Raw genomic sequence first — 13407 nt, 5'->3', positions numbered from 1 at the left:
ATCCACCTTGGTCCACACAAGGTATCCACACACAGGACAATTTGCATGGTCTACATTCAAGGACCTTGTATGATGCCTCCTCCTGCCAAGTTTTAATGGTCCATTGTGAATGGCCTAGCCAAGCCAAGCCATTGTGTGTATCCATATTAAAAATAGTTATATAAGAGGTATGGCAGCTGTTCTAAATGGCCTTGTGTTTTATTGGTTTGCGGAGGTGTAGGTGAACAACTCTTCTGACAATACAGCTGGCTACTGTACCAGTGTAGTCCAATAACCCATATAATAGACATGTAGCATCCTCTCTATTATAAACAGGAGACATCTTTGAGATGTCCACACCAATACAACTGGAAAATATGGGCGGACAGCCCCGTCATCCACACACTCTTCAGCCCATATTGTTTCTCAGGTGTGTTTACATTGTAGCTTCAACTCAATTCTTTGACCATATCTGTCAGCCCTGTTCCTGACACAGCATATCCTGACGTCTTCTTGAACCGCAATGTCCTTTGTTGTATGCAATTCCAATTCTGAACAGCATTGGCGGTGAAATCTCCATATTGCAAGCCATGCTTTAAAGGGTAGGTTTCTTCTGATGTCAAAGATCAAGAAACTGGTAACTAGGATTCTACAGGCTCAGATAATGCCAGGTGGATTCAACACTGGAGAAACAGAATGAAATGACAATTTAAACTATTTTAGTCACTTTAAATACCATTATTAATGAAAAACGTATCCTTCATGTAGTCTTAAACACTGCAGTCCTTTACTCATTTTCCAGAAATCACTCAGACTCCCTGCAGCTTCAACAAGCCATGCCCGGATGGGGGACCCTGCATGGAGTATGGGGGGACCTACCTGTGCACCTGCCAGACTGAGGTGGTGGAGAGAGACAGTGAGTGGGATGGAGGGAGACGGGAGGGCTCCAACAGCGTGAGGGAGAGGACAGCGACGGCTAGAAACTCCATTAAATCATTCTAGACTGTGTTCCATTGTAGAGGACAGTTAAAAAGGGAAGACTGGATGCCTTGGCATACGGAAAACTAGTCTGTCTGCAGTGGGCTGCATGCATTTAGGACACTTCACTGTGTCCTTGTTGCTCACAAAATAAAAGCCATTGAGATCAATAATCGATTAATAGATTAATCAGAAACCTCAATGCTCTGAGTCGATGATCAGAAACCTCAATGCTCTGAGTCGATGATCAGAAACCTCAAGGCTGTTCATTTTGAGCTGATGATCAGAAACCTCAAGGCTGTTCATTTTGAGCTGATGATCAGAAACCTCAAGGCTGTTCATTTTGAGTCGATGATCAGAAACCTCAAGGCTGTTCATTTTGAGCTGATGATCAGAAACCTCAATGCTGTTCATTTTGAACTGATGATCAGAAACCTCAAGGCTGTTCATTTTGAGCTGATGATCAGAAACCTCAAGGCTGTTCATTTTGAACTGATGATCAGAAACCTCAATGCTGTTCATTTTGAGCTGATGATCAGAAACCTCAAGGCTGTTCATTTTGAACTGATGATCAGAAACCTCAATGCTGTTCATTTTGAGCTGATGATCAGAAACCTCAAGGCTGTTCATTTTGAGCTGATGATCAGAAACCTCAATGCTGTTCATTTTGAGCTGATGATCAGAAACCTCAATGCTGTTCATTTTGAGCTGATGATCAGAAACCTCAATGCTGTTCATTTTGAGCTGATGATCAGAAACCTCAAGGCTGTTCATTTTGAGCTGATGATCAGAAACCTCAAGGCTGTTCATTTTGAGCTGATGATCAGAAACCCCAAGGCTGTTCATTTTGAGCTGATGATCAGAAACCTCAATGCTGTTCATTTTGAGCTGATGATCAGAAACCTCAAGGCTGTTCATTTTGAGTCGATGATCAGAAACCTCAAGGCTGTTCATTTTGAGCTGATGATCAGAAACATCAAGGCTGTTCATTTTTAGCTGATGATCAGAAACCTCAATGCTGTTCATTTTGAACTGATGATCAGAAACCTCAAGGCTGTTCATTTTGAGCTGATGATCAGAAACCTCAATGCTGTTCATTTTGAGCTGATGATCAGAAACCTCAAGGCTGTTCATTTTGAGCTGATGATCAGAAGCACTTGCTGTTTGTTTTTCAGTACAGCCCTCCGTGTGTGACTCTGGGCCCTGTCTAAATGGTGGCTTCTGTTCAGAGAGGGATGGTGGCTATATCTGTGACTGCAAGCTGGGCTACAGGGGCAAGCACTGCGAGAAAGGTAGGCAAGCTCAGTTCTTTCGGTGACATGCATCCACTGCCATGACTGAAATTCAAAATTAAGAGCTACAGGGATAAAAAGGTTCATCACCATGATATATATTGTAACCTTTTACTGCCCTGTGACACCTGTAAGTCGCCTTGGATAAAGGTGTCTGCCAAATAAATAAATAAATAAATAATATATCAGAAATATCTACAGAATAGTATAGGACAATAATTACCAAGTTTCGTGATAATTTGATAATCGATTATACAGTACAGTAGATTGAGGATGCGGCATACAGAATCTGATATTCTGAATAACTAAAATGAAATAATGTTAATACCCAGTTTCATGACAATTTGATAAGTGGTTCTCCAGATATATGTAAAACGTAAGAGTGACATAGACAGGTTGTACCGAAGGAAAGACAGCCCTATGCTATATATCCCCAAAATAAGATATTCTCAATAATTTACGCTAAATAAAGTTGATACCAACTTTCATGACAGATTATATTGGGAAAGCTATGAAGTGTGACATATGTGCATCTTCCTTATCTCTTTAGCATACCAAGCTCTGGCTAAGCCTATTAAATACAACTAAATTAGCTGTTATAATACAGGCCCGATATGAAGGATTATGCAATAAGACTGAAAAAGGTGTCACTGTCATAAGTCTAGATGGAGAAACCAGGGCAGTGGTCCCAATTGTTTTCAGGGACTATTCCCCAACTGATACTGTCAAAGCTTTATTCCTCAGGCTGGTACAGTAGATCAATTTATGTACATGAACGCTGCTGTTAGGTGCCTGGGGTTAATTCAAAAGTAATACCTGACATCAGCTTTATCATACTTTTATTATCTTCTTATCAAAATGCCCGTGTTAACAGTATAATACAGCATTATACAACAAAAGAGGATTATTGTAGAGAACTAAAGTCAGCATTACTATGGATTCATTGGAAGGGAGTCCCCAATCAGGATGCCTTGGGGGTCCGGGAAGGTTTGTGAAACTGACCAACCGCACTGAGCTGTTAACCTGTGCTTTCTATGAAAATACTCACCATTATGTACTGGCGCTCACTAAACAAAGAATCTAATTGACTGTGCATCTACAGTTAGTTTATAATAATATGTTTAATAAGACTGTATTGGCTTATTAGCTGAATGGCATGAGAGGCACCCACACAGTGCCTCAGAGGAGAATGTGTCCGTCTAATAAGCTGCTGTGTCTTTGTCCCCTCAGTCAGGCTGAGTATCTGTGCTTCCAGTCCGTGTCGAAACGGAGGGTCGTGCCGCGAGGTGGCCGGCGGATACCACTGCTCCTGTCCCTACAGGTTCACTGGAAGGCACTGCGAAATCGGTCAGTTTCAATCCCAACACTGAGGGGCTGGGGTAGTGGAACTGTGCCTTTACTTAAAGCAATGTTCTCAGTGAGACACTACAAACTTAGAAAAATAACGCTCAGCATTGTCATTAAAACTTAGATATAATAATGGTATTGGAGGAGAGGATGTGTTGTATTCAGTAACCCCTCTCCCTGCTCTCTGCTGCAGGGAAGCCTGACCCCTGCTCGTCCAGCCCCTGTGGGAATGGAGGGACGTGTTTCCACTACATCGGGAAGTACAAGTGTGAGTGTGCTGGCGGATTCACCGGGAGGCACTGTGAGAATGGTACGAAGTGCACTGCACGGCACAGGCTTCTTCCACTATAGTAATGCCTGTTCCTTTGGAAAAGAGGATTTGGGAAGTGACTCCGGGTGATTTTCTACAATCTAACAATCAAACAGCACAAGTTGAGTACTGCTGTGCTCAGATTGGCTGACATACTTTCAACATGAATTAGTAATGTCTTTATTTAATTTATTGTGTTATTTATCAGTCCATTTAAGTAGATGATCTAACTGAGTAGAAACACATGCTTTCCAGTACAAATAGAAGTTCCAGAGGCACTCAGGCCTGTGAATTGTTCAAAACCAATTCAGGATCGCCACACTATGCCACCACTATAAACTACATATTCCCAAACTGGATGTTCATATAAAGTATAATGCATTCCGAGATTTACAACAGCAGCACAGCATGATTTACTATTAGTAAAGACATAGCCTAATTTAGAAATAGTAAGTTAAACTTAAATTCAATGACAAATGTTTCGACTAGAAGAGACATTGAATACATTTAAAAGACTTGTCATTGAACTTCAGTTTCTTTTACTGTTTATTAATTCTGCAGTATTGAGTATTTAATAGTTATTGATGGGTGATAAAGCTTACAGATCTTGAATTTTTTAAATGTCTATTTATCCAATACTAAACCAGTGTACAAAAACTTGCCAAGTAGCATGGCTGTTGAGAAATATAGAAAAAAATATTCTGTTTAGGATATCAAATGTATGGCAAAATTCAATTATAGTGATAGTACTCCTGGGTTTAAAGTGTACACAAATGACTGATGGCAAAATGTAATGATGGTGCTTATCGAACTATGAATATGCGTGGACATACGTTGAAATCACAAAAATTCATTTTAAAAAGACAATACTATATTTTCACAGGACACAAGATCAGTAAAGAGCTCTGTGTTCTAGGTCATTCCAGTATGTCAGTAAGGGTTCCTGTGCTCTCTCTCTCTCTCTCTCTCTGTCCAGCTCTGGACCCCTGTCTCTCAGCTCCCTGTAAGAATGGAGGGAACTGCACCAAGCACATTGGAGGGCCTTACCAGTGCCTGTGCCAGCCTGGTTACCATGGAGAACACTGCGAGAGGGGTAACTGCAGCTACAATACCTTAGTGTCTATGGAAGCCTCCGTGATCCACCTCTTAAAGTCAATGTAGCTATCAAAGCAGTTCCATACATTGCCATGCACATCCCTTCTCTGTATAGGTCTTAAAGGTGCAGTTTTAGCAAACATGTACTTTCATTTTAAAACCTGAGTCTGGTACTATGTTATATCCTGGGTCACCTTCAATGTAAAATTGTCCCCAACCCTTTCACTGGCTTCTTTCCTGTCATTAACCAATCAGTTGGATCCCCTTTTGACTGGCATGCTTTCAGCCAGTAATATACGTTGACCAAGAAGACAACTCTGGGGTGAAGTGATAAAGGAAGTAAAACAGTAACAGACTTCCTGGAAGGGAAGGCAAGCAAACTGGGAAAGTTCCTTAACCCAGTGTAATGCCAGATGTCTGTTTGCTAGAGCATGTGTTTCTTTCAAAACTGCACATTTCAGAGCTATGTAGCTAATGGAAGTGCAACATGAGGAAGATTTATGGAAGTATTTTGGTGGCTACTGTATAATTACTTTAATATAAAAACAATGGTCAGAAGAGCTTTTTCTTGCTATGCACCAAAGCATCAGAATACCTTGCTTGTGCAATGTGGGTGATTACTACCAAGAATTCAAGTGTAGTAAAATGTAGTAAAATCTTTTCAGCAGAATTATTCAGCTGTAGCCTTGTCTAGTGACCCTTGTAAGACATAGGAAGACTGTGAGTGCACATATTAGACTGTAATTCCATCTCAGGTTTTTGGTGATATTGATGTACTGTGGTAGCCACAGCCAGTGCTTTACCTATCGCCAGACTGTCACAGTACAGCTGCACATGGTCACACGGCTGCAACCCCTTTTCTCCTCATCAGCTGCACTTCATAATTTCCCAGCTAACTTATTTCCTGTCACACCGGAACTTATTTTGATGCCAGTACTGGGTACCGGGACTTATTTAATCTGCTTTTCATCCAACACGGATCCACTCACAAAGTCCACGAGTGCAACGTTTCTCAAATGCTCTTTCATGCAGCACAGTTCGTGCTGCTTGCATTCTGTTTCCTCATACTGCTTCTGTTTCTGTTAGCTGTTATTGGCCACCATTAGCGTCAGTATAATCAGTGCATGTTGATTGGCCGAGCTTTGATTCTGATCAGATTTCATTTTGGCAAAAGTTTACATTTATACTGTTTCTGCCTGGAAAATATTTTTATGGAATAGATTATGGTAATTAATCTACGAAGAAAGACAACAGATAAACACACAGAATATATTATTGTAAGATAAGTAATAAGTAAAAATTACATAAAAGAAACAGGCATATATGTTTTAATCCAAGGCTATTATTGTAGCATGGCCAGTTCCTGTTGTAGATGAGTACCCAGGGTCTGGAAAGTTTGGGGATGATTGCTGAGAATACTATGGGGATTGGCCAAGTCAAGTACATCATTAGTAGTAGTAGTGCCTGTTGCATAAAAAAACGAGGGGTATGCATTGTTTGACTTAGACATTTTTGTATCATTTTTTCATAACACAGTTGTTTTTTTATACCATTTTTTATAACATCATCCCTTTTTTAGGATATCTTGAAATAAAACTCCCTCTCTACAGCAGTTACTGCATAGTGTAGTATTTCTTAATGCTTATCATTTAAGGTTTAACTTAAGTGTCATATTATAGTACATGACTGAGTGATACATGCAGAGGGGACAAAGCTTTCAGCATTTTCAGCTTCCTTGTTTATGGTGAATTGGTTTTAATTGATCAGTTATTTTTTAAGGCTTATTTTGTATTCATAAATGTATCGTATACTGATATGTATGCATTTTAAAAGTATTTATTCATTGGCACTCAAATTGTCTCCATTTTTAAAATGTTTCAGAGATGGACTGCGGAGCCCCTGTGCAGGTGAAGCACGCCCAGGTTCAGTACACCTCCTCCCAGCCCGGCTCCAGCGCCCTGTACACCTGTCACCCCGGATTCACCCCCGTCCCCAGAGATACAGTCAGTGTCTGCGGGGGCCAGGGGTCCTGGAGCCAGCCCCCCGTGTGTGAAGGTAATCCACACAGGAAGGAGGGGCAGAAATGTTTGGTGCTGGCTCTGACCTTACTATAGTCCCTTTGGTTGCTCTAACCTTTATTACACAGCGCCATTCAGAAATTCACACCTTCAGTTCATTCAGTGTTAGGCCTTGTTTACGGTAAATTGTAAAAGTGCTATATTTTGCTGTATAAAGGCAGTTATTCACTGTGTTCAATAAGTCATGTTTTTTGATGTGTAAGTCTGATACTGTATACCTAGGCACACTTCACTAAAGTGACTCACATTTATTCACGGTTACATTGTGTAAAACTGGGAAGCCCAATTTTACTGCTCAATCATAAAATAGGTCCCGGAACATTTAGGTTAAAAGTAGACTTTAGCATTAAAGTCAGTAGATCTACTCAAAATTACCTTTATACCCAAAGTCAATTTTGGAAGTATCTTTACTCCTCTATTATTTGTAAAATGAACTTGAATCTTTATCTTCCACATACATTGTGTTTCCAAATTAACCCAGTTAAGTTTGTTTGGAAATGAAGAACAAACACCTCTCTTTTGAACACTGAGAATTTCAGATTTTATTTCCTGACATTCAGAAATCAACGAGTGTCTCTCCCAGCCCTGCTTGAACGGCGGGACGTGTAAAGATCGAGTCGACACCTACCTGTGTGCTTGTGAGGAAGGATTCACCGGACACAACTGTCAGACAGGTAAAACAAAGGCCTCCCTGCAGAGCAGAGACAAGGACAAACTGGGGGACACATTTACAAACAAGAGGAGCTATTGAGCCAATCTAAGCCTGTCCAGTTCCTAGTTGCTGATTGATCTCAGAACTTTGTCATGTTTTGTCTTAAAAGATCCAAGTGATTCTGCCTCAACAACATGACTAGGTAACCCATTTCATACCCTCACTGCTCTCTGTGTGAAGAAGAGTCTCCTTCCCTCTGTCCTAAGTCTAACTCCATTTCCAACTGTGTCTTCTAGTCCTGGTTTCTGTGCCTAAAGTATTGGTAAGGGTTAATTATATCAAAACTGTGGCAGATCAGAACTCTATAACTCTATATAAATCTCACAGTGGGTTTATTGTCCCCCTTATTTATAATACAAATATGATGAAAAAGATCTGCAGTGGTTTTAGGTTTTTAGGGTGGCAGGATGTGACACTGTTAACTTCTATATTTTAGATATCCTTGCTTACCTCAAATGTCTTACCTCTCATTAGTTGTACCCTTGTTAAAGTTTATAGAGGTTATGCCATGGTAAAAGAATAACAGAGAGCAGTGAAGAATAGTGAAAGCATGGTACAGGCATATGATATGGGAACATGTGTTTATCATTGCTCTGTATTCCACTGCAAGTTTTTAGGTGCAGGTGTCAGTGAGATCACAGTTCATTTTTATTGTATGGGCAATATGTATGTTTGCAACTTACATTAAGACAAAAGAGAAATGTGAACATGATGCAGCCTGCTTCTACTGCTTTAAAACTTGTAATTGACTATTGAAGATATAATGCATGTTTAGTGTCACTAAACACTACTGAATATAAGGATATATTGTCGAAACCTTCACTTAATATATAGAGCTATGTTACTGACTTTGTTGCCATATGATCACATGCTGGTGTGCAGAATTAAAGCAGGTTAATTCTTGATAGAAAAGTGTCTGAGTTGTTACACATGGATAGAAACCCATTGAGATGTCTGATGGTACCTAAGGTTTCTTGTTTCGGGATTCTGTCACACTCAGAACCATTCAGAATTATTGAAAACATGATAAATGGGTAACAAATAAAAGATACAAGTTAACAGCATAGCTTAATGTATTTTAAAGTGGGAATGTTTATATATATACACACTGTATGTGTATATATATATATTATTATTTATTTCTTAGCAGACACCCTTATCCAGGGCGACTTACAATCGTAAGCAAATACATTAAGTGTTACAATACAAGTAATACAATAAGAGCAAGAAACACAATAACTTTTGTTCAAGCAAAGTATAAGTGTGACAAACCACAATTCAATAATACAGCAGATAATAGTGATAGTTACATCAGGGTATGATTAAATACAAAGTACTACAGGTTAAACACTTGGCAGATTACAGTATTCTGAAGTACAGGATTAAATGCAGTAAAATAGTGGCAAATAAGAGCAAAATAAAGCACATTTATATGAAGGGTGATAGTGTCCCAGGATACAAACAGAGGAGTTCTACAGGTGCTCTTTGAAGAGGTGAGTCTTAAGGAGGCGCCGGAATGTGGTCAGGGACTGGGCAGTCCTGACATCTGTAGGAAGGTCATTCCACCACTGCGGAGCAAGGGTGGAGAAGGAGCGGGCTCTGGAGGCAGGGGAGTGTAGCGGAGGTAGAGCTAGTCTTCTAGTGCAGGCGGAGCGGAGAGGTCGAGTGGGGGTGTAGGGAGAGATGAGGGTCTGGAGGTAGCTGGGTGCAGTCTGGTCAAGGCATCTGTAGGCTAGTACAAGAGTCTTGAACTGGATGCGAGCGGTGATCGGGAGCCAGTGGAGCGAGCGGAGTAGTGGAGTAGCGTGGGCGAAGCGAGGCAGAGAGAACACCAGGTGGGCAGCAGAGTTCTGGATGAGCTGGAGCGGACGGGTGGCGGACGCAGGGAGGCCAGCCAGGAGGGAGTTGCAATAGTCTAGGCGGGAGAGTACCAGGGCCTGGACCAGGAGCTGGGTAGCATAGTTGGTGAGGAAGGGTCGGATTCTTCGGATGTTGCTCAGGAAGAATCTGCAAGTGCGTGCCAGAGTGGAGATGTGCTGGGAATAAGAGAGGCAGGGGTCCAGGGTGACGCCAAGGTTCTTAGCTGAGGAAGAGGGAGAGAGTGTGGTAGATTCCAGAGGAACAGAGATAGAGAGATCAGAGGAGGGGGAGGAGGAGGGAAAGAAAAGGAGGTCAGATTTAGAGAGGTTGAGTTTGAGGTGATGCGAGTGCATCCAAGAGGAAATAGCAGACAGACAGGTAGAGATACGGGAGGAGATGGTGGAGTCAGAGGTGGGGAAGGAGAGGAAAATCTGAGCATCATCAGCATAGAAATGGTATGAGAAACCATAGGATGCGATGAGGGGGCCCAGGGAGCGGGTGTAGAGAGAGAACAGGAGAGGACCCAAGACTGACCCTTGGGGGACTCCAGTTAAGAGAGGGTGAGGTGTGGAGGTTGCTCCACGCCAGGTTACCTGGTAAGTGCGGTTGGAGAGGTAGGAGGAGAACCAGGCCAGAGCAGTGCCAGAGATCCCCAGGTCAGCAAGAGATGATAGTAGAATAGAGTGATCAACAGTGTCAAAGGCAGCAGAGAGGTCGAGGAGAATTAGGACAGAGGAGAGAGAGGCAGCTCGGGCACACTTAAGTGAGTTGGTGACACAGGAGGGCGGTTTCAGTGGAGTGGGCAGAGCGGAAGCCAGATTGGAGAGGGTCAAGCAGAGAGTGGTTGGACAGGAAAGCAGAGAACTGGCGGTGTACAGTCCGCTCGAGGGTTTTGGAGAGGAAGGGTAGGAGGGAGACAGGACGGTAGCTCTGGAGGGAGGTGGGGTCGAGGGTAGGTTTTTTGAGGAGGGAAGTGATAGAGGCTTTTTTGAAGGCAGAGGGAAAGATACCAGAAAGTAGAGAGGTGTTGAGGAGGGAGGAGATGAAGGGGAGTAGAGCAGGAGCAGCAGCTTGAAAGAGGTGTGTGGGGAGGGGGTCCAAGGCACACGTGGTGGGTTTGTGACCCTGGAGCAGGGAGGAGAGGTCAGAGTCTGAGAGGGGCAAGAAGGTGGAGAAGGAGGGCGAGTTAGTAGGGGATGTAGTGGGTGTAGGGGTTGGAGCAGGAGGGGGTGCGGGGGAGGGAGAGGTGTTAAAGAGTTTGCGGATATCTGAGATTTTAGAAGAGAAGAAGAAGGCAAAGTCATCAGGGGAGATAGAGGAGGGAGGAGGGGGGGAGGGTTTAGGAGGGAGGAGAAGGTAGAGAATAGTTTACGTGGGTTGTTAGTGGAGGCTTGGATTACAGATTGGAAATAAGCACATTTAGCAGAGGAGAGAGTAGAGGAGAAGGAGGAGAGGAGAGTGCGGTAAAGGTCTAGGCCAGCAGGGAGTTTGGTTCTCTTCCATTTCTTTTCAGCAGATCGCAGTGTGATTCTTGCCGAGCGGAGAGCAGAGGAGAGCCAGGGATGGGGAGGTGAGAGAGAGCAGTGGAGGCAAGGACAGAGGGGGAGAGAGAGAGCAGAGGTTACGGCAAGAGGTGATAGTGGGGGTAGGAGGAGCAGGGAGAGGGGGGAGAGACAGAGAAAAAGAGATGAAATAGTGATCAGAGAGGTCCAGGGGGGTGACAGAGAGGGTGGAGGGGCAGCAGGCCCTGGAGAAGGTGAGGTCCAGTTGACGGCCAGCTTTGTGGGTAGGAGGGGACGGAGAGAGACAGAAGTCGAAGGAGTGAAGGAGAGGGAGGAATCCAGCAGAGTGGCTGGGGTTGGAGAGATGGATGTTGAAGTCACCCAACAGGACAGTCGGGGTAGGCAGAGAGGGGAGTAGATAGTCGAGTTCATCCAGAAAGTGAGTGAGAGGCCCAGGGGGGCGGTACAGGACAATGAGCAGGAGTTGACAGGGAGAGGTTAGTTGGACTGCATGAAATTCGAAGGTATTGACAGAGAGTGAGATGAGATCGGAGGGGACAGAAAAGAGTAAGGAGGGAGAGAGGAGAAGACCCGTCCCACCTCCCCGTCCAGTGAGACGCGGGGTATGGGACAAGACGTAGAGAGAGGACAGGGCAGCAGGAGTAACAGTGTTATCAGGGGACAGCCAGGTTTCAGTGAGAGCAAGGAAATCGAGCGAGAGGTGGGAGGCAAAGGCAGAGATGAAATCAGCTTTGTTAGCAGAAGAGTGACAGTTCCAGAGTGCACCAGAGAGTGTGCGGGAGGGGGAGGAGAGGCAGAGAAATTAGGTTAGAGGGGTTGGAGGAGCAGCAGCGGAGGGAGGGCAGAAGACGGGGACGGGAGGACAGAACAGGGATGTGAGAGACAGTCATAGCAGGACAAGCAAGACAAAAGGCACAGTAGGAGCAGTAGGGTGGAGGGTACAGACCTGACTAGTAGATAGCTTCTTCTAGAGGCCCGTTAGGTTCGAATCTAGTCGAACAGCGTCTCAGCGCAGGCCTCCCCTTGCTGGACTCCCACAGCTAGACTCCCGTCTCTTTTGTTGAGGCTCTTCGGTTTACTGGCGCTTCGTGCTGGCGCCAAAATAAGCTGCTTGATTAAATGTTACACCTGCTTGGCAAAAGAACCAACTAAACTGTGTGGAAACCAATCAAATAGCAAAATCAACTGCTAATCAATTTAGCCACTCACCTGGTACTACTCACACACTAACTCAACCAATTCAAACACCACCTTACAATGTCACCAAATGTAGTTAGTTAAAATTACTAGAAGCAGGAACTTACCTAATCTGCCTCTGTCCCTGGTTACCTGTAGACTGAACTAATTACTAGATGCCCACCCTTAAATAACTCCCTTCACTTAGCAAGGGAACTAGCTGCTAACTGCTCTGGAGACAATAGTTTCACACACTTTGATGGGATCACACAACTATAGGAGCTGTGTGGAGACCAATTCAACTGCAAACTGCTCTATTCAAGTTAAACCACCCTCCCTGATACAATTACAAATTACAAATTTATTTCTCAAATAAACACACTGCCTGGATTAAAATCACACACTCCTCCCCAAATAGGAGCACCAGATAATGATACTTAAATAGTTCATTCAAAAAATTACTAGGAGCAGGATCAATTACCTATCTTGCTTCAGACGCTGGTTACCTGTAGACTCCCACAGCTAGACTCCCGGCTCTTTTATATATATATATATATATATATATATATATATATATATATATATATATATATATATACTGTATATTAGAATTGTGTTTCATATCTCTGTTAGGGAGGTTTGGTCCCTGACACTTCTTTTTTGTGTATGTGTGTTTTTAACTCTTTCAGAGCTAGATGAGTGCCTCTCGGAGCCCTGTAAGCACGGAGGGAGCTGCGTGGACCAGCCTGGGTCTTACTTCTGTCAGTGTCCACAAGGGTTTACAGGCCAGGACTGTGAAACAGGTACCAAACCACCACAGCCCACCCACTGCCAGAAACAGCAACTCACTCCAATATGAATGCCATCACAACTGATGAAAGTCAACCTACAAACTAACAGGCACCATTTACAGTTAGTTTGTACTTGAGAGTGTATTGTACTGGCAAATTGAGGATGGCTCAGGTCTCACCCCTCAGTCCACCGGTACATACATGCCTGCATTATTACTACCTGTCATGGGTTAAAGCTTTGTGAATAAGGTTCATTTGTTTCTATT

At 43.3% G+C, this 13407-nt stretch overlaps 1 protein-coding gene across 4 annotated transcripts in view; it reads left to right on the top strand.

Annotated features, from left to right (window-relative positions):
* LOC117423723 (sushi, nidogen and EGF-like domain-containing protein 1) overlaps positions 1-13407 on the top strand; it is a 65386-nt gene that overhangs the window by 31605 nt on the left and 20374 nt on the right. For all 4 annotated transcript variants that reach the window (XM_058990087.1, XM_058990086.1, XM_058990088.1 and 1 more), the window contains 8 exons: positions 782-895; positions 2133-2249; positions 3480-3596; positions 3790-3906; positions 4883-4999; positions 6883-7056; positions 7640-7753; positions 13040-13153. In XM_058990087.1, the coding sequence (XP_058846070.1) occupies positions 782-895; positions 2133-2249; positions 3480-3596; positions 3790-3906; positions 4883-4999; positions 6883-7056; positions 7640-7753; positions 13040-13153 (984 nt within the window). The remainder of the gene's footprint in view (positions 1-781; positions 896-2132; positions 2250-3479; positions 3597-3789; positions 3907-4882; positions 5000-6882; positions 7057-7639; positions 7754-13039; positions 13154-13407) is intronic.

The sequence above is a fragment of the Acipenser ruthenus genome, chromosome 17 (assembly GCF_902713425.1).
Source record: "Acipenser ruthenus chromosome 17, fAciRut3.2 maternal haplotype, whole genome shotgun sequence".
Taxonomy (NCBI): Eukaryota; Metazoa; Chordata; class Actinopteri; order Acipenseriformes; family Acipenseridae; genus Acipenser; species Acipenser ruthenus.
The sequence above is the reverse complement of the archived record's forward strand: the minus strand, read 5'-3'. Positions and strand labels throughout refer to the sequence as shown.